Here is a 20,724-nt window from a genome sequence, read left to right on the forward strand (position 1 = left end):
CGCATTTTGTAAAGACATGGGTTCAGTACATTCAGTTTTACTATTTTATTGAGAGGCAAGTAAGTTATTACGTGGGAAATTTTTGCAACGTGTTTATGAATTCAGAGAAGAAATCGCTAGTTTCCTAGAAAAAGAAAACAGACCGGAAGCCGAGAATTTTCGTGATGCTTTATTTGTGATGAAATTGAGCTACTTGGTCGACATATTCGAGAAATTAAATAACTTGAATCTTCAGCTCCAAGGAGCAAATACACATATATTGGATACGAGTGATAATGTTAATGCTTTTTGTATAAAATTGGAAATGTGGAGCAGAAATTTAAAGCAAAGAAATCTAACAATGTCCGCAAATGTGGATGATTGTACTAACAAGACTGAAGAAGAACATGTAAAAGTTGTTTTTGTAACAACTGAAAATCATTTAGCCATGCTGGCAAAGAATTTTAAAAAGTATTTTCTTGCTGACGACAAACTGAGAGCAAGTTACGAGTGAGTTAGAGATCCATTTCATAAGACTCCTGGAGTATTCTCAATTGATTAGGAAGAAAAATTCATAGACTTCACGACAAGTGGCGAAACTAGAAGACAATTTAGTAATAAATCACTATTTGAATTTTGGGCAGGAGTAGAGGATGATTTTAATTGCACTAAAAACAAGAGCATTTCGCATTCTATTACCATTTTCAACATCTTACCTTTGTGAAACTGGATTTTCTGCTGTGGCTACTTAGAAGACAAACTATAGATCTCGGCAGAACTGAGAGTGGCTATTTCTAATATTAAGCCTTCCTTCGAAAAACTTTGCTCTGCAAGACAGGCCCCAAGAAGTCACTAATAATTATTAAATTTGTTTTAATTTAGTATGTTTTGATTAAGTAAGTTTTGATTTAGTAAGTTGTTTTACTTTAATAAGTTATTAAATATGTCGAAATGTTACCTTTTTTTTCTATGTGTATGTGTACTTTCCTTTCGGTCAGTTAATCAATTTTTTAAATAATATTTTCTCTTGGATATTCTCGCGCCCCACAAGTTGAGAATCGCTGTGTTACATTCATTCTTGTATAAATAGTAGTACTTAAGTTATAACACATTAATTTTAATTAATATGATTTGCATTTGTAATTTAATGCTATACTTTATATGAGCAGTGTAACGTAAATTTACATTTACTCCATCTTTCCTTGCTTTATATATGTAAATGCATCGATTTCTATTTAATAGTTTTTGCACGATGCATTTTTTAAAATAAAAGGCTAGTAAAGTAGTGTAATCTGCAGAATTCCATTGCAGATCTTAAATAATTTACAGCTTTAAGCTTTTGTGAAACAACACAGTCATCGAAACCGTTAAGAGTATCATTCGAAGTCGTGGAACAGCTTCGGGTGCACATATTTAGTAACTCTTTTAAATCAGTTATATTCTTAATATATATATTCAGAATGAATCGATTTAACGTTAATGTAATACTTCTTATTTTCACACAAATTACTATTCAATTATATGCGTATATATCACTCAGTAATTTTTCATTACAATAAACATGCCAAACATGTCACTTATTTTTTTTTCTATTTTTGCCAGATTCACTTTGAATAATAGATATCTTGGAAATGCCGTGAAGAAGATTTGCAGCTACTTCACGACGGAGAAGCAGCTGGAGGAGGTAATTGTTCCTGAGATATTTTGGAAGAAATTTTTCTTTGTTTTCTTTTTTGACCGCCCATGTTTATGTGACAAATAAAATTAGATGTGTTGCTAGCAATTTAGATTTAAATCCAATTTTCAATCCAGTCGTGGGAAAAAAATACTCAGACTTTATTCAGTGTCTGTCCCTAAACGCCCTAATCAACACCTCCTGTGCACGGAAGACCGCAGGGCAAATTTTCGACGTAACTAATAGTTGGGACTAACTAATAGTTAGGATTCTATGGGACTAATAGTTGGGATCGCGATTGGTTTGTTGTGCTCAGATATCGTCTGTCTCCAGGCAACACAGCAACCAATACCAGAAAGCCTGGGAGACGAACATTCAGTTTTTTGAATTTCATTCCAAAACATCTGTAAACTAAAATAGAAACTCCTTTCTTATAATGCCAGGAATCGAAATATTGCAAAAATCAGTACAATCGCAACTTATTGGGAAAACTGAAATTAAATAATATTCAATGAATTGTTATTTTCTCTTTTTTGTGGCGTAGGAGTTATTGCATTTGAAATGAAGGAATTATTTTGTACTGGGCACTATTTTCTTTCTAATCGACGTGTTCTAATTTCTTTGGTATAAAGAATTTTAGAGTGAATAATGTTTATGGGTAGAATACTATCTGCAAATTACGGCATGCATGACGTGAAATCATTCAAAACATTTCACTGATGAACCTAAAAATTTAAAATTTGGATCTTAGTTTCTACTGGGACAATGTGTGTGTGCTACTAAGAAAGAATGTTTCAAAATTTTTATTCAATTAAAATTTAATCGGGAAGTTAAAGTTTTGATTCAAGATTTCTAAACATACTGTCCCGCTAAAACTTTTCATACGATTGTAAGAAAAGTAACTTTTCTAATATCTATTTTATTTCCTAACAGTTGCTTTCTAGTTTTAATAAATATTTATAAATACTTTTCAGTATCTGTTTTGTATAATTACATTAGATAATGTTTAAAAATATTGTTTGGTTATTTTAAAATAATTATTAGCAGACTATTGTAAGTATGCATTGTCCGAGAATAGACGTTCATTTTCAATTGTTTCCTGTGGGAGAAAATGTTTTTGGTTTAGTGAAAAGCGAAATAAGCTAGTGTATTACGGTTTAATTATGCACTTTTGTTATCAAATCAATTACTGTGGAATACTGAAGTGAAAAATATTGGAAATACATGAACAATTCGGCCATTCAAAAAATAAATGCCCATTTCTTATTATAGATGCGCTCCTTCTTCGCGAAATATCCCGATGCAGGCGCGGGCAAAAGACGCCGCCAGCAGGCCCTGGAAGCAGTCCAGAACAATATTCGCTGGATTGAAGGCCATGTTCAAGGGTTGAAGGAGTGGCTGGAGGTAGAAGGCCCTGTCCCTTGGTACAGCCCACGCCTGCCAGCTCACATAATACCGGAGCACTACGACCTGCACCTGCACCCCAATCTCACAGCAGAATCTTTCACAGGTCGAGTGTCCATTTGGGTGACCCTTCAAAGACCTGCAGACCGTCTGCTCGTCCATGCTGGCAAACAGTTGAATGTCAGCGAAGCACAAGTGTGGTCTGACAGAGAAGGTGACAAATCCGAAAGAATCGAGATCGAAGAAGTATTTTACAACGAAGATAATGAATACTTGGTGTTGAAGACGCGCGAGAAATTATCATTCGGCCAGTACAGATTATACTTCGAATTTGCAGGAAATATGGCGCTATCTTTGAAGGGTTTGTACAAGAGTTGGTATCCGGATCTACAAACTCAACAAAGAAAGTAAGTTGATGTCTACCAGAATCTTTAATATTCAGCAAATTATATTTCCTGCTTGGAATATATATTCCCTCCCTTTATTTTTCATTTTTTTTTATTTATTGGAAGTTAATAATATCTTAGATCAAAATTTTTGAAGATACCTTTTTATACTATACCACCCATGTAAGGCTGGGTTGCATATTTCGACAGAGCATTTAATATCTCTGTGCTACATAGAAAATATGTTACTGTTTTCTATATGTCAGTTTTCATTCTCGTACTCGAGTGGGCTTAGAAGGCTTTACGCCTGTTAGAGGTTGACTCAAACTATTGTTACACCTTTATTGGAATAAAAAGTGGTCTTATTAGAATAAATTACTGTTTCTAGAATACAATCCTGTGAATCCTTACAGCCCGTACTATCACTTAATGGCCGCCTTGTTTTTGACGTTTTTTGGAAGATATACGTGATACACAGGGTGGTTTTGATTAAAAGGTATTTAGTCAGATATATACAGTCATTTCTAGGTGACGTACTTCATTGAAATTTGGTTTATTCATTGTATGGGCCATGAGGGAACAAATTTTAACTACGTAATGGCGTTTTTCATGAATCATAGAAAGGTCTTTATGCAAATTAGAAACGTTTAAAACGCCAATAGTCAGAACCGTAAAATCATTCCTCACTAAGTTTTTAAAGGAGAAAAATTGAGCTTCAAGGTCAGATCTTATCGGAATTGCAATAATGATTTAACTGCACTACCAGAATATTGACACTTGAAATGCTTGTGAAAAGGGCCTGTGTCGATGAATGCATTGAAAAAGGTGATTACTAACTTTGAAGAAACTCAGAAGTTAGGTGTGCTGCCAGGAAAAGGACGAAAATGAATTTCCACTGACACTATTTCAGTTATTGAAAGTTGTGTACGGTTCCCAATATTCTTCGACGAGTGTTCGTGGGACACAATGAGATTTGTCTCTACCTTAATCAATGATATGAAAGGTTCTGCAATCCATTTGCAACGATACCCATACAAGGTGCAAAAGCTACATTCTCAAGACTTTGAACAACTCCTTAATTTTGTTGTCTGGCAGAATAGCTGTTGACAGTACTTAGAATATTTCATGGTCATATGAAAGGCAGAGGAAGCAGTGAATACTCAGAACTTTTGCATATACTATACCGCACGTCTTAGCGTTGTACATGAACAAACTTCGTACTCTGATTCAGTTACTATATGATGTGATTTTACTGTTAATTTCATTCTTTCTACTCAAGTATCTACAAAATGTTTCTCACGAGTACCCGTAATTGCGAACTTCTACAAATGCAAGTCATTCACGCCTTATAAGAACACGAACACTTAGGGACTACTGAGAATATGCAAGATGGTTCCAACACTCCAAATAGATCGATAAATGAAGGAACTACTTCGTGTCCACTTTGGAGATGACCAGTTTATTTCGAGATATTTCCTGGTCTCCTCTTCCTTCTGACTGTAATTTCTGAGTGTGAGGTTTCCCGAAAGATCGTGTCTGAGTATGCGGTCTGAATTGAAAGCCATAATAATACAATTCCTTAAAAAAATTGCAATTGCTGCAGTTCCTTAAAACAATACTTGGCTCTGCTGTTGAATCTGTTATTACACACTTTGAAATACATGATTGGTTTCAAATGAAATACGTATTGAACAAATGATATAATTAAGGAAAGATTTTTTTTTTCTTTATGCGTCATTTTTTCACATGGTGATAGAAATGTTTTTTCTCTGTTTGCAAATAACATATATACTAAGTTTCAACAAAATACAACTACTCGAACGAACTCTACATAAGTCTGAATAGGGTCACTATAATTATAATCACCATGCACATTGATGAACTAGTTATACAGAGCTGTAGATTTCAAATTTGGTAAAGTGCTTTCGTCCTGATAATGATACTTTCTCAGATATGTGTATTAGCTTAACCTTTTGTTAGAAGCAATAAACTGCTTTTTTTAATTTCCAGAATTTACATAGCCTTAATCTTTAATTTTTAGACGATTACTAACGGTACTGATGCTTATACAATCCAACTCCGTTTACAGTCGGACAGTTTCTGGTTGCGGTAAGAAGCCACCGGATATCTACGCTATCTAAGATTAAGCCACCAATTGGTAATATGTTCGAAAAAAATGTGCGTAAGCAAAAAAAAAGCCTTTTTGATTGAGTTTAATATTTTATTTCGAAGTTACTGGAAGGCAATTTTGCAACTTACCTTGCAATTTCTAACCGTGATCAGATAATATGAGTTAAAATTTTGTGCACCATGCCAGCAGTAGACTTGTATGCGCAAAAGCTATTTCGTGAAAATGGGGTGATGTATAAAAGGAAAGAGGAATAAAGTGGCAAGTTGCTGCTGTATCCATATATTTAGTATTTAATTTTTTGAGTGCATATTCATATGTTGTTGATGTCAAATTGTTAATGAAATTTTATTATCTCATATGTTAACCACTGTTCCAATATAATGACAACTTTCATTTTATTCTTTCACATTCTCTTTATGGATTTAAAAAATTTGTTCTTTTTTTTTTTTTTTTCCGTTGCCAAATAATTTTTTTCTTGTGCATTTCTCTATTTCTGTTATGGCCCACAGTTCTCATTGAGGCACACTGGAATGAATCCCTTTTCTGCTTACAGGTTTCTGGCCGTCACTCAATTCGCCCCTAACCACGCCCGCCAAATTTTTCCCTGCTTCGACGAACCCTCTTACAGGGCCACCTTCAACGTCAGTGTGCTGCACGATGCTGCTATGTTCGCTCTGTTCAACGCGCCTGCAGAGGTCTGCCCCGTCTTTTCTCGTACATTCCAAATGCATTGTTCTTGAATAGTGAATGTTACACGCTCTGTTCTATTTTAATGTTTTTAAAATATTCTTGGCTTTAATTTATAGCATGACTGCATATTATTACATTCTGTTACTAGTTTTATTTTCCCCGTCATCGGTACCAGACCTGTTAGGATGCACTTATAAAGGAATTTTTTTTCCCGAAACTTTGTGTTTACATTTCTGAAAAGTGCAAGTATTATTATTTTTGTCACCGCTGCTTATTTCATGTAAAATGTCATGAACAGAAATAAGAGTTTTGAAATTTGTTCTTTATTTCGAATTAATCAAAAAGCAAAGGATTGATGACACAGAGCACTTTTTCAGAAAATGCTACAATCTCATTAAAGACTCGGCGGAAATGCAACTTACCATCAACATAAATTATCAATGAGAAATAACCTAAGAGGCTAAAATTTTCAAAAAGTAAAAAACAAAACAGATTTGAAAAAACGTCAAGTAACGCAAGTAAGTAAACTTCAAACTCTGAAACTCTCTTATTTTTCTTCACTCTTAACGGGAAAAAATTCTTCGTTACAGAATTATATGATTTGAATGCCATACGCCCGTTCTATTCTGAATTCAAATTGTTAGTATGTCTGTGTACACTAGAAACAGTTTCTGTGTTGAGGCATATAGAGCTAGATGATATATAGGCATATAGAGCGTTTGGGTGTGAATCTCCTACCAACTAAATGGGCCGCGGTAGCCTGGTGGTAAGGTCTCCATTTCGAATCGGAGGGTTTCAGGTTCAAGAGCCTATTTCATCAAAGAACGTCGTGTAAGAGGGTCTAGTTCATGCTTAAACCGCCGGGGACAAACGTCTTCCCTCTGGTGTAGTGTGGAAGTTTAGATAGGGAGATGCCAGCCCAGGTTTCGTCTTCGTCATCTGACCGCGGTTCAAAATTACGAGGTCCGTCTCAAAATAGCCCTAGTGTTGCTTTAAACGGGACATTAATATAACTAAATCAAACAACTAAAAACTGTTTCCTGCTTCACTGCTACTTGAGAATGTCTTTGTCACTATTCGGAAGCTAAAATCTCTCTTTTGTATTTGATCAGAGGAAGTCCTCCCCCGTCCGCGAATTGTCTGAGAACGACTCAAGATCTCCATTCCCTTGAACATAGCCTTGCTGCTAAGTTTTACAGAACATATTTCATCCAAATCTATCTTTTGACATCACACAGCAGAGATTCTCCATATTGTTTCATTCATTCCACAAACAATATTAAAAAAAAAAGTTTCCAACAATAAAAATACCAGCTCGTTTCAAATTTCTCAGCTGATCTTGAAGTGAAGCAGGACAACAAACCGCTAACAAACAATTCTGGTCGAATCAAATGTATTCTTGGGCATTTTTTTTAAATAAAATGAAATCTCTTTCGCTTTCTTTAGAAGACTGAAGAAGTTCTCAAGTTGAGCCGATTCGAGAAGAGCATGCCCATGTCTACTCACATGCTGACTCTGGTCGTCTGCAACTTCCCCTTCAGGGAGACTCTGTCAGAAAATGGTGTCAGGGTGAGTAATCATTTATGCGGAGGCTGGGAGGGGAGCTCGAAATCTTTCCAGAAAATATCCAAAGTAAAGACTCTTTTACGAAAGTATGAAGTATAAATAAGCGCAAATGATAGAGTGAAATTCAAAAATAATTTACAAAAAAGAGTTCTCAATTATAAGCATAATATTAGAGGAGTTATTCAAAGCGTTGAAAGTAGTGATGCAACAGATTCTGAGCATGTGATGGAATTTCATGGAGGAACATACATGCACCTTCTCTGAGAAAAAAAAGTGTCGGCCATTTCCATTAGTTGCTTGATGTGTTAAATGCCCGCTTATTTCCTCTACAGTTATGATGCTCAACTCGATCCTACTAAACAATTGATCGGAATAAAAATGGTTCATTTTTGCCAAACAACGCCCTCCGTATGCCTCTGTGTTAGCATAGTTAATTGATTTGTTTTAGTACATTTGGCTCTTACTCGTTTATTTTATCATGAGTACGTGGACGAAAAGCTGCCGTGGTGGTGGGCATGTTAATGCTGTATGGTTTAAATTACCTCTGTTCCACTGATGGGACATACCTCCTGAAAAGTGTTCGTCTGTGACTGATGATTAAGGCTAGGCTTTAGGACTCCAATATCCTCTTGCAGTTCTACCGACGGCCATATAATTAAATCCCTCATGTTTAGGATAGGCGACAGTAAATCTAAAGAATCTTTAAAATATCTTTCTAGTTGTCACGATTAGAAAGTAATCTTATATCTTACTCTTTCTTAAAAAGTATGATTAAAAATTTATAGTACATTTGTGGCGAAATGGCTGATTGGATTCAGAAACATGATTCATATCAGCGATTTCATTGGGTCTTATTTAACTATTATAAACAAATATGTCATTTGTTTGTAACAGGTTTATTCATTTCAAATTTGTAATTGCGACCTGAAAGTGTTGTGAGAGAAAAAATTTAAATAGACTCTAGACTCTGATGTCGCTAGGTTTTAGCAAAAATTTGATTTAAATTTGAATAGTACTTTAAGTAATTTTAGGAGCATCTGCTTTAAAGTTTTTAATCCGAAATTATAATTCTTGTTTATTTTCAAAACTTGATGAATGTGTAATAATTTATTGTATTTAAACATATATTAGATATTTCAAGAATATATTTTCATATTGGAACAAATGTTATGTAGTGTCTTAACGCGTTTTTCGATTGAAAGAACAAAGGAGCGCCACATTTACTTATTCTGGAACGCCACACTGATGATTCAGAAATGATAAAATTCCTTATTTGCCGAATTTTTGAACCTGAACAGAGCGTGTGCATAACAACTGCTCAAAGTTTACAGGTGAAGAAAGAGAAGGCATGGATTCATTCAGATATTTTTCATTCCTTGGACATTTTATGCAGGCTTTTTCAACCCTTTTTACTTTTCGTTGTCGTTTTCCACATCAATATTTTAATGGAGGAATTCTGAAATTCGTTTATAATGCTTGCAAATAGTGCCTTCTACATCGTTCAGTTGGCGTTTCCGATCATGAATTTCATTGTAATTTTTGCTGGCATCCTACCGTCTCTAAATGTTTGCACGTTGACTTTTGAATCTCTATGTGTTATAAAGGCTTAATTTCCAGGTACGGTTCTACACCGCTCCGCAACACCTAGAGAAGGCAGAGTATGCTCTGAACTCTGCTTCTAAAATGCTTACATGGTATGAAAAGTATTTCGGTGTACCTTTTCCTCTCAAAAAATTGGGTAAGTATTTTCGTTTGATATTATTTTGTAAATCAGTATTAAAATAAATTCATTATCATGTTTAATATTAACTTTGATATTAACGAAGAATGTGAGAAATTTCATTGTTCAGTTTTTGAGACTAATATGATTCTTCTATACTTATTCTTTAAATTATCCGTGTAAGAATTTTGGGCAATTAGGATAGTTTATTTTTTTATGATGAAATGTCAAAGAGTAAACTTTATTAAACTATAATAAAAACATTTGCTGGAGGTGAATCTGATTTGCCTATCAGATTTATTGCTTGAATAATTTCTTTTTTTATTAACAGATCGTCGTTTTCAATGAAATATTCTACTATCATGTCTGTTTTAGAAGTAATTGGCGCCACAGTATTAATTCTCCTCTGAAAATCTTCTTTACGGTGAGAGGTCGGCAGCTATGAACTAAAAATACCATGCACTATTCCTTGAATTGACAAAGATTGGCCATCGGAATCTTCAAAAACTCAAAAATCGAACTTATTAAGCAACTATGGATATAGAATCTTTTAAAGCAAACAGGAAAAGATTTTGCAGACAATGTCATTTTCTTCAATTTAAAATGATCGCATGAGATGGAAAACAGGCCTGCCGACGTGCAAAACAGGTTCTTGAAGGGTCATTAAACAATGTTTTTTTCCTTAAATAAATTTATTAATTAACCGAATTCAGCTTCGGGGAAGCTCGTAATTACAAAGGGCCTGCCCCTAATAATCACCAAGAATATGGTTAATTGATAACACGTATTTTGACTTCAGGTCACAATAATAAATTTACTTGAAGTCTGATGAGAGGCTGCTACTTATTTTCTCAGAATTTATTTACTTATTAGCACAAAATATTGTAAGATCAATGTGTGGCATTCTGAATACCGAATAACATTTTGAAGATATTGTAACAATGTCGTGTGGTGTTTTATGCTAATAAAACTTACTGCCTCTCTCAAAGTATTTTTTTTTTTACTGTTTTACAGTACATTTCTATTTTATTTTTAACGTTCAATTTCAATTTAGAGTCATTTACTATCGTTCTGTTTTAAATTTTGTAAGAAAAACTTAGAAAATAAACCTTTCTAAAAACTGAAATTTCTAGAGACAGGAGCAGATCAATATTATAAGACACGGGAAAGAAATATCTAAGACGCACTTTGAAACAAATGAGGATTGATTATTTAATTTAAAGTAGAGAGAAGAAGTATTTGTTCAATTTATTTTCCTCTGATTTTTACGCTATCTTCAACGTTAGATTCTGATTCTGTAGCTCTTGTCTGGCTTCTGTCAATCGCAAGTTATTATTAACCACCAAAAGAAATTTGGATTTATTCAAATCGGTGCTGTTCAACTCGCCGCCATCAACTCCAGCATCCTTTAGATATACGGATAATGGGTACTTTTTCCGGTATTATCCATTGAATTGAGCAAAATAAACATATTTGTTCAAAAACGAACTATAGATAATTCGAGACAAGTTATTTCCTTCATTTCCTCCAACCTCTATTTCTTACTGAAAAGAGAAAGAACTAAAAATAATTGATCGTTTTCGTTTTCCTCCATTATTATCACGATTTTTTTCTCCCCTTTTATCGACATCTTAAAAACTTCTCTTCTTGACGTTAAATTGTTCAAATCCTTATTAATACTAATTTTCATTTATGGAAAGTGATATGTGTGGAAATTACGTATCAGATTTTTTTAAATGCCCGTTATTAATTTGACATAAAATAATAAACATTATAAGTTGGATGAAAAGCTGCTGTAACCTTACATTTATTATTACTTCATATTATTCCGAGTGCGTGGAAATGCGGGTTTTTTTTTTATTGCATTGAAAGTCTGCTCCTTATTATGCCACGATAAAATTTAACAGAGGGAACTAAGAAAAAAGAAAATCTAAAAATGAAAATTCCTTCTCATTCAAACCGCTATATTCTAGAGTTATAAAATAACGCATATAACCGATGTATGAAATGAACAATGATACGTGGGGAAGTTTTGATTTCACTTCTCGAACACGTTGCAGCCAAAACAAGCAAACATCATGAATAACACTGAAAAAAAAATATTTTTCATTTTCCTATAAAGTGTCATTAAGAAGGTGCATGTTTCCCAGCTCACTAAAAATCCTTCACCTTTTTATTGTAATGCAACCGTTCCCAATGATCCTTTCTGACCCTGCCGAACGAAAATACGCCCACACTTAACTAATCGGGGATAATTTAGAAGAAATATGCTAGCTTTCTGCCAACTTCAGGGTGTTTCTAAATTCTAATGTAGAACATTTAAAAATGGATTCCGCCTTTTTATTATTTACACAATAAAATTCTGCAGACTTAAGTCCTTGATATTCTACAAAGCTAAACTAAATAACGGGGGAAAAATGAGTTGGATAAATGGTATGTGGCATTTATTCTTATCTACCAGCATTTGTATTAAACTTTGGATTTATATAGGTAACCTTAAATAAAAAATATATTCCGCTTAATTTTTTTATTGCGATATACTGCATTGCACCCATATGCAAGAAGAGTCGTTTGGTTTTTCATCATCTGTTTGTTTCTTTCCGTGTTTTAAGCAAAAATTATTTTATTAAAACTGGCTGTAGACCTACTAAATTTAATATTTAACACAGGTTTTACTCTCATTTCATTACTGAAATTGAAAATTCTTGAAAGTTTCAGAGTTTCCGCATTCATATTCTCATATTATTTGCATTATATTTAATGAGTGGTTTATATTAGTGTGAGACAACCTTTTATAGTGGAGGATTCTAAGTTCAGTTTAGGAAAAGCTCAGAGAAGGCGGACTGTGCAAGAACATCGCTTGAGACGTCATTCAGATGAGCTAGAAGAGGGAGTGAAGATAGAAAAGTAAATACTTTTTGCAAAATAAAGTTTGGGGCTTACACAAAAGTTTAAAAGTAAAACTTAAAGTTTGGGGCTTGCAAAGTGCAAAATCCGTTACACACAAAGGAAACGAATTTGTTCTCTAAAATATTACTGCAAGGCAGACAGAATTCTTTCCTATAAATGGCATTAGATAAAAATCATTCTGCCCGTTCCGGACGCAGTCAAGCCTAAAACAATATCAAGTTACGATGTGTTCGGACTTAATGTCCGATGCACTTGGACGGCGTGTGTACACTTCCAGTTTCACGAATGCTTCATTCATAATTCTATGTGCTTTAAAGTTCATGGATTGGAGAATTTTAGAAAATGGGTGAGTGTTCGTCCACTGCTGTGGGCTTTTAATACGCTATCGGAGTAATATGAAATGACAAGTGGTGAAATAAAAATCCTGAGTTGGTTTATCTAGTCATAATTATATTACGTGATTTTAGCTTATTTTTGTAATTGGCCTTGTATTCGTTTTTTTTTTTTTAACAATCACAGATTTCATTTCCAGCTCAAGCGATGATACTTTTATGTTGACATGATTCTTTTATGTTGCTCTGAATCTCTTTCACAGACCTGGTAGCCATTCCTGATTTGGCGTCCAGCGGTTCGGGTAACTGGGGCCTCCTCACCTTCCGAGAAGACGGCATCCTGTGCGACGGAGACTGCCCGCCTGCTACTAAGTACCATCTGGCCACCCTCGTCGCCCAGCAGCTGGCGCACATGGTGCGTGGTCATTATTTCTTGGATGAAGTGTAGTAGAACATTAGTGTGAAGCAGCTTTTTAACCTTTAAATGACACTTTTCTAGTGAAATATATTTTATGTTGATTGATTTGAGAAAAGAAATTTATTTGACTTATTGGTTAAAAATTATCTTGATTTCTTAATTTATTTGATTGATTAATTACTAATTAGCAAATGGAAACACAATGTTGTGGTGTGAGAAAAATGTGGCAAATCCAAAAATTTGGCGAGAAGGATTCTTTTCAAAATTCAGGTCCGAGCTATCGCCTTCCTCGATCTATAGGAAAAGGAGGAACGACGTGAAAAATACGGCGCACTCTTCTATAGTGTTGACTAATTATAGCCATAAATAATTCAGAATGTGCCATTTTACATTTGATACGCAATAAAGTAATATTTGAATGTTTTTACGTTAATTATTATTCATTGATGATGTGGTTTTCAGTTAAATACATTGATCTGCAGAGCTATTTACCTTAAAACTCGTGATATTTTAAAGATTTTTTCTTTCTTTTTATAATAAGTAAATTGTCCTCTGACTGCTCCACAATCAAATAAAAAAAAATAAAAAACAGTGGAACAAAACAAAACGTGTCTTGGTTTGTAGGCACTCGGAAAGCAAACCGCAATGGGAACGTCGTAGTGTTTCGGTGTCCCGTAGTGTGACACGAGCACCTCCACATCGTAATTTGTAATAGTTATTATAATTTATATGTTTAGGGAAAGATTCAAATTTATTGGAACTAGTTTAGAGGAGCGCATATCCTCTAACGTCATGAAATTTGGTAGAATTGTTAGATTAAAACTTTTATGATATAATTATTAATATAAAATAATATTTTGATCATTTATGGGGGAAATAGAACTTTAATGGAATTACGTTGCATGTGCATTTTTCTATGGAGACTGATTTAACTATTTTGATTAGTTATTTTGCAGAAATTTCACGCTTGTAGCTCATCGAAGCTATCTGATGCCGAAACAGGAATAATTTCGAGAGATTTTAATCCACCAGATTGGTAACAGAGTTAGTGAATTCTCAATCTTTTTACGGATGGAAAATTTATGTAAAAGTTTTCGATTGTTGCCTTAGGTCTTTTCCTAGAGCTGGGCACAGCCGGATCATATGCTTGCATTTGAAGTAACTCGTTACGAATCTAGGTTAATTTTTAGAAGAACTTATTTGATATTCTTTTTTATAAATTCCAAAACTGGTTCAGTTTGGAGATGATCGTGAAGTATTTTCCTTCTGACTTACTGGGGGCATTAACAATCCTCATCAGATGTTTGTTTTGAAAAACTTTAACTTCTTAATGTTTTGGGCAGAAGTGCCCCCCCCCTCAGATTTAGGAGCCATAGCCATACATTAACACTGGTCTTAAAATATATTTGTAGATCAAAAGCTTGAGCCTAATCGAGAGCTTACTCCATGGAGCAATTAAGCTGTTGAGTTTAACACTCATAATCGTAGCTTTGATGAGGACCGCTTTAATATGACTATTAAAGCGTTCCTCATCAAGCGGTAATAGGATTAATTTAGCGTCTAAAATTAATCCTATTTGCATTCATTTCTAAAGTATTTAACCCTAAATATTTGTACTCTGGTCGAAAATTTGGATAGGGGCTAGATCGGGCATTACCAATTTTTTAATAAATAAGAGACACACGCATTTATTTGGCTTTTATTTTCCAGCCGATGAGCGTACACTGTAAAAGGGTCATGTACTGTTGTAGTTGTATAGTGGCAATTTGTGGATCCTTATACTGTGCAAGAATGGCGGTATAGTCTGCAAAAATTGCTAAGTAACAATTCCTAATTTTCGGTAAATCGTTAACAAAAATGTTAAAAAAAGCTGGAGAGCGCAAACTTTCTTCTGCACTACCTCTCATGATTGATCTGGGTTATATTGTTTACTCGTACACTGAAATTACGAGAAGATAGGTACAAGCGTAAAATATTGACAAATGGCGCCGAAAATCCAAGTCGCACTTGAATAACAGCCTTTCGTGCCAAATTTTATCAAAGCTTTGGCTATGTCCAGGAAAGCAAACAAGCTGTCTTTAGAAACTTTATTCTTTCTCCAGTGGTTCGGTGGTTTGGTGACGGTGGACTGGTGGGACGAGTTGTGGCTGAGCGAAGGATTCTCCACTTACATTTCAAGGAAAGGGGCAGAGCACGTGGAGCCGGATCTTGACAAGGTAAGAAAGGCTCAAACCTTACAAAACGGTCGTTGGAGGGTGTTTAATGAGAAGACATTTGAATTGTGCTTTAAATTTCTATGGTTATTGTTTTGACTTCTAGATCTTTGATTAAAAGATTATCATTCTTTTAATTCTTTGATAAAAGCTTTCCTTTCCTATACTTTTTATAAAAACGCTTTTTTTTAAAGTTTTTTTTTTAATATTTATTACTTTTTAGTATTTATTTTTTTATATTCATTGTCGTTTAAAAAAAGATACTAAGCGCTTAAACTTCATAAGCCGAAAATCGAATACCGCATGTACACCAAGCATGCAAGCTTTCTTTAAATTTGCATTTATAATCTAAATAATCATATAAAACTTTATCGTGAAGACCTATTTATTAAAATTTCAGATTTTAAAAATAATGTTATAATTTATACATAATCTATATATTTATTATTCTGCTAGAATAGTAAATATTATAAATAGTTTTAATCATATTCTTACTCTAAGAATTCTTTTCTTTTACTTTTATCTTTTGTAATTTTCATAACTGCTTGCTTCAAATAATTTATTTTATCAAAAACTTAGATGTAAAATGAAAATTGCAGCAGTTGCATTACTCTGTCTTCTCTTTTGGATAATAGATGGCGGTGCCTGATTAGCTACGCATCCCATAGTGCATTGTGATTGTAATTATAATGAGAGATGATATGCTGTTCTGTTAAGGTGCGCGTCTTGTCGTTTGTGTTTTATGTTTATTTTGTGTGAAATGTGATCATTAAAGAAGTGTTCCCGGAAACATGGATCCTCTTGCTTCCACTTCACGTATCGTAATGATCTTCATTTCACCACAAAATCGTAAAAACGTGAGATTCTGATGGAAATGCTCTACGTAATCAGAATTTACATAGTATTTTATAATTTAACTTTCAACGAATATTTATAATTTATTTTCTTATAATTCTATTGAGTCCTATTTCTTTATAATATTGACTGACTTTCAATTTTAGAAAATTCATTCGCTATTTATTACAACGCTAGTGAAATGGCGTTGGAAACTTCTATTTATATAAAATGCAAACGCTCGTCGTACAGAAATCGCTCTTATGACTTATTCTCAATTAACAATAATCAAATATGTGCGAACCATCGTACTCGTTTCGGAACGCTTCATTCAACGTTTTACAGCTGCAGTAAACTGAACACTTCAATTAGTCAATTAATGGAAATGAAAAATGTTAGAAAAAATGTTCTAGAGCGGGTTCTGCGTGTCGTTAAAAAATTCAGTTAGTCAGAGGAAAGAAGATATATGAAATCAAGAAATAAGCTTCAAATAGAAAGTTAATCAAGTTCAGTAATAGACTTAACCTTCGCCAGATGGGCAATCGGTGACTTGCTTTTGAAAATCATAAACCAATCATTAACACCGTAGTAGGATTTTTTTTGTTGCACTTTTATTTTGTAATATAGCACACTTTTTAATTTGCAGAAAATTGATTCAATTGAATTCACAATTTTCACTCGTGTCAAATAACAAGATGAATTTTTTTAAATGCAGTTTATATTAAACCATTTATGCCTAGAGCTAATAATGCAATTTTTATTTTCCACTTTTTAGTCTTTCATTTTATTCATAGTTCTCGTTACAAAAATATTAAATCGGAAAAATGAAGTTACCTCAAATGAATTTCTAAATGACGCCACTTCCGCTACATGCATCTGCCAAAAATAAATGCATTATTTGATATTTCAGAGCTCTAAAATTATTAAAATATACTATTATCATCGAGAACCAAAAACTGTACAAAATTTCAAAATTCTGGTACAAGCGAAAGTTATTGAAAAATCCAATTTCGAAATTCCACCTTTAATCAAAGAGACATTCGAAGTTAAGTAAAATCATTTGAAAAAGAAATGAGAAAAAAATAGTACTTTAACAATTACATTTAGAAATTAATCTTTTAAGTTTAATATAAGTAAATTAGTAATGCAGTTCGTATGTTGTTCAAAACTAATATTTCATGAAAAATAATTCTTCAATAATAGGTCGCTTATAGTTGTAATAAATAATTTGATTTATAGTTGTAATAAATAATTTGATTTATAGTTGTAATAAATAATTTGATAAGTGATGGTGTTGTTTTGAGAAGAAAAATAATGATCAACCTGGGCTAGTTTATCATTATTGATGATAAGAAAATGGTTAATATGTCAGTTAAAGATGATTTTTCAAGTAGGACAGCAATAAAATTCTTTTTTTTTCTCTCTCCAGGAAGATGACATCGAATTACTTCGTTTGACGGATGCGCTGATTGCTGACCGAACCGTCCACTCTCACCCCATCGTTCAGAGAGTGGAGAAAGTCAGTGGCTTCCATGACGATATTAAATGCAAAAAGGTAAATGAAATTCTGTGCAAGGCGCACTCCCTCCTCCGCTCACGCTAATGCACTTGAGACTGGGAACATTCTTGCTTTCGAGGATGAGCCTGTTTAACTAATCACATCCATTGTGTATATTTCTACATGTTAATGCAACATTCGCTTCTTCCTTGCCTTCACCACTGCGGCCCTTTTTCTGCATTCCACCTGTTTCAAAGCAATCCCTCTCACTGTAGGATTATTATTATTATTATTTTGTCAATATTGTGGGCGAGCAGCTAGAATACAAAGACGGCTGGTTTAATAAAATGCCACAATAAATAGTTTCGATAGTTGAAAATAAGGCAGTAGGCATAAAAATGAATCACAAAATGAAATATACGTTTTATATCTCTTCTACTAGCAGTTTTGAAGAAATTCAGAGAATAGGAGGACGAATAAATGGATACAGATAGTAATTTTTGTTTTATGCTACGCATTCGTAAATCTTTGTCTTTACCTTTTCTTATAATAAGGATGAATGCGTGTTTGTATTTTTGTGAATATAAGTGTGTTTCGGCGCTCTACAGGCAAACCTTTGATCTAGAGTACCATGTTTGGAGGGTGAGAATGTGCACATCGAAAGGAGTTTTTAGATATTTTAATTAATAAAAAAGTATGCGAAATTTTGGCGTTTTCCAGCTATAACTTCCAAAAACAAAGTACAAAAATTATTTTTACAATATCTTAAAATTCAAAATACTATTATTTTAATAATACTAATTGTTTTGTAGTTGAATTTTTTGTTCTATTTTTAATAAAATTTGAAAAAATATTTTAAACATATTTTTCAACAATATATTTCATCTAAAAATAATATTACAATTTAACTTGCATGAGCTCGTCACACGAGCATAAAAAAAATTAGTTTTTATCAATGCATTGACAATACTATATATATATATATATATACTATAGGACATAACTATCAGATAGAAATAAATCAATGTTAAAATGTTTGTTATGACACTAACCATCCATTTTTAGTTAAGAAAGGATCGTAGTGCTCCCTAAAGACCTTTTACGACTCATCGACATTTTATATTGTGATTTCACTTTGATTGCCTCTGATGCCATTATTTGAGCCATGTTTGCGATTCGCGCTGTCTGTCCAATTAGTGGATCCCGCTTCATGTATATATGAGAAAGTAGAAGTGATTCATCTAATAAACTGGAAGATACGAATCATGTCAGTGATGGAATTAATATTCCTATCTGCGATTTATATAATTGATTATAAGCAAAAAAGGTATGTATTAGAAAATCCGAAATATTCAATGGTCCCCCTCTTTTTAATGGGCGCATAATATATATAGTAACCAAAAATATTAGCATTAGGTAATTAAAACAATCTAAAATTGGAAACGAATTTTTTCCTATTAACTTGTTTTTTAGTACTATATATATATAATATATTGAACTCAATTGAATTATTTTGCTTTTTAGGGCTCCTCAATTCTGCGCATGCTTGAGAATTACATCGGAGAGGATTTCAGAGACGGAATATCTGTAAGTTCCTTCTCAGTTTTAAATCATTGAAACCGAAAAAATATTTCCATTTCCATTTGTTTTTGTTGCAAATAAGCTTAATATGAATAGTTTCAATTTATTATGGAGTAGGGTCCCTGTAATTGCGCAACTGAGTAACCCTTTGTATTTTTGAATCGAGACAGCCGTTATCAACACTTTTCCGAATCTGTTATTTAGGGCCAAGTATCTCGAATGTTTTTTTCAAAGGGCTTGTTGTAAACAACAACAACAAAAGCATCATACTTTTCTATGGAAAAGGTTTTTAATTTATTGCATTTAGGCAATGATTTTACACACCGTCTTCTTTGGTAAAATTCTAGTAATTTTATTGATGTTAGATTTAGGACTTGAAGTATAGGCATTCCATGTAACCAGTATTAGAATTGATTTAAAAATAGAAGAAATATTTCATTATGCTGTTGCTTAGGTGCACTTGTAGTGCCAGTGTGGTGAAAACCCATTCAGTTCTAGCTAAAAATTTGTACTAGGATTGAATGGGATTTTACTCCTCCTTCAATCAAGGCACGAAATCTCCCTTTTTAGCGGAATCTAAAGTCTGGATTTATTTCCTACTAAGTGAGGATTCATTATGCTAGATCAGTAAGCTAATTCTCTATTAATAATTCAATAAACTAGAGTTAATCAGACATACTTTGATACTTTAAGGCCTTAAGGTTACTATTAACTATTAAAAAAGGAATACAGACCATGTATTTAATTATTTGGCTCCAGAAATTCATTGCTCCTTCAAGACAGAGATTCAAATTAAATAATTATGTCTATTTCGAATTTCCCGAAGAAAATTTTGTAAAATATCAACATTGATAAACACTATAGATATTACAAAAAAATTAATTACGCAAAAGAAAAAATTAAATTAATCACGCAAAAGAAGAAATTAAGGCCATAAAAATGGCAACATTCCTTAAAATGGTGATCACTCTTCTGAATGAAAATTTAAAAAAAATCAAGCTGAGCAAAATCGGAATACTAAAAGAGAAATTACAGGAACTTCTACAAGAATTATTTTTGATTCCACGCACTGCATGCATTTAGGTTCATAAAAAATGCACCTAATTATTTTGGAAGTCATAAAATAATGAGCTCCAGATTAAAATTTATTAAGAAGATATAATTTTTGAATGTATATCATTAGTTAACAATTACTACTGCAATCTGAATGAAAATTACATTGTCAGTCAATAGTGACTTATTTGGTCTGAAAAAAATGCGAAATCAGTCGCTGGTGGCTGTTGAGACAAGAAATGGAAGTATGCGATCAGTTATCGGTGAATGGCTACTACACTGGAACCCTAGAATCAGCTCTTACCAACCGAAATCGTGACTTATCTGACAAAGC

The 20,724-nt window shown here is 33.3% G+C and overlaps 1 protein-coding gene across 1 annotated transcript in view; it reads left to right on the forward strand.

Annotated features, from left to right (window-relative positions):
• The window catches only part of LOC129980936 (uncharacterized), a 153,333-nt gene that overhangs the window by 68,473 nt on the left and 64,136 nt on the right, over positions 1-20,724 (forward strand). Inside the window, exons 18-26 of the mRNA XM_056091443.1 lie at positions 1,582-1,663; positions 2,927-3,465; positions 6,129-6,270; positions 7,712-7,834; positions 9,449-9,569; positions 13,057-13,208; positions 15,314-15,427; positions 17,688-17,813; positions 19,281-19,343. Of these exons, the coding sequence (XP_055947418.1) occupies positions 1,582-1,663; positions 2,927-3,465; positions 6,129-6,270; positions 7,712-7,834; positions 9,449-9,569; positions 13,057-13,208; positions 15,314-15,427; positions 17,688-17,813; positions 19,281-19,343 (1,462 nt within the window). The remainder of the gene's footprint in view (positions 1-1,581; positions 1,664-2,926; positions 3,466-6,128; positions 6,271-7,711; positions 7,835-9,448; positions 9,570-13,056; positions 13,209-15,313; positions 15,428-17,687; positions 17,814-19,280; positions 19,344-20,724) is intronic.

This window comes from Argiope bruennichi, chromosome 8 (assembly GCF_947563725.1).
Source record: "Argiope bruennichi chromosome 8, qqArgBrue1.1, whole genome shotgun sequence".
In the NCBI taxonomy this organism is placed as follows: Eukaryota; Metazoa; Arthropoda; class Arachnida; order Araneae; family Araneidae; genus Argiope; species Argiope bruennichi.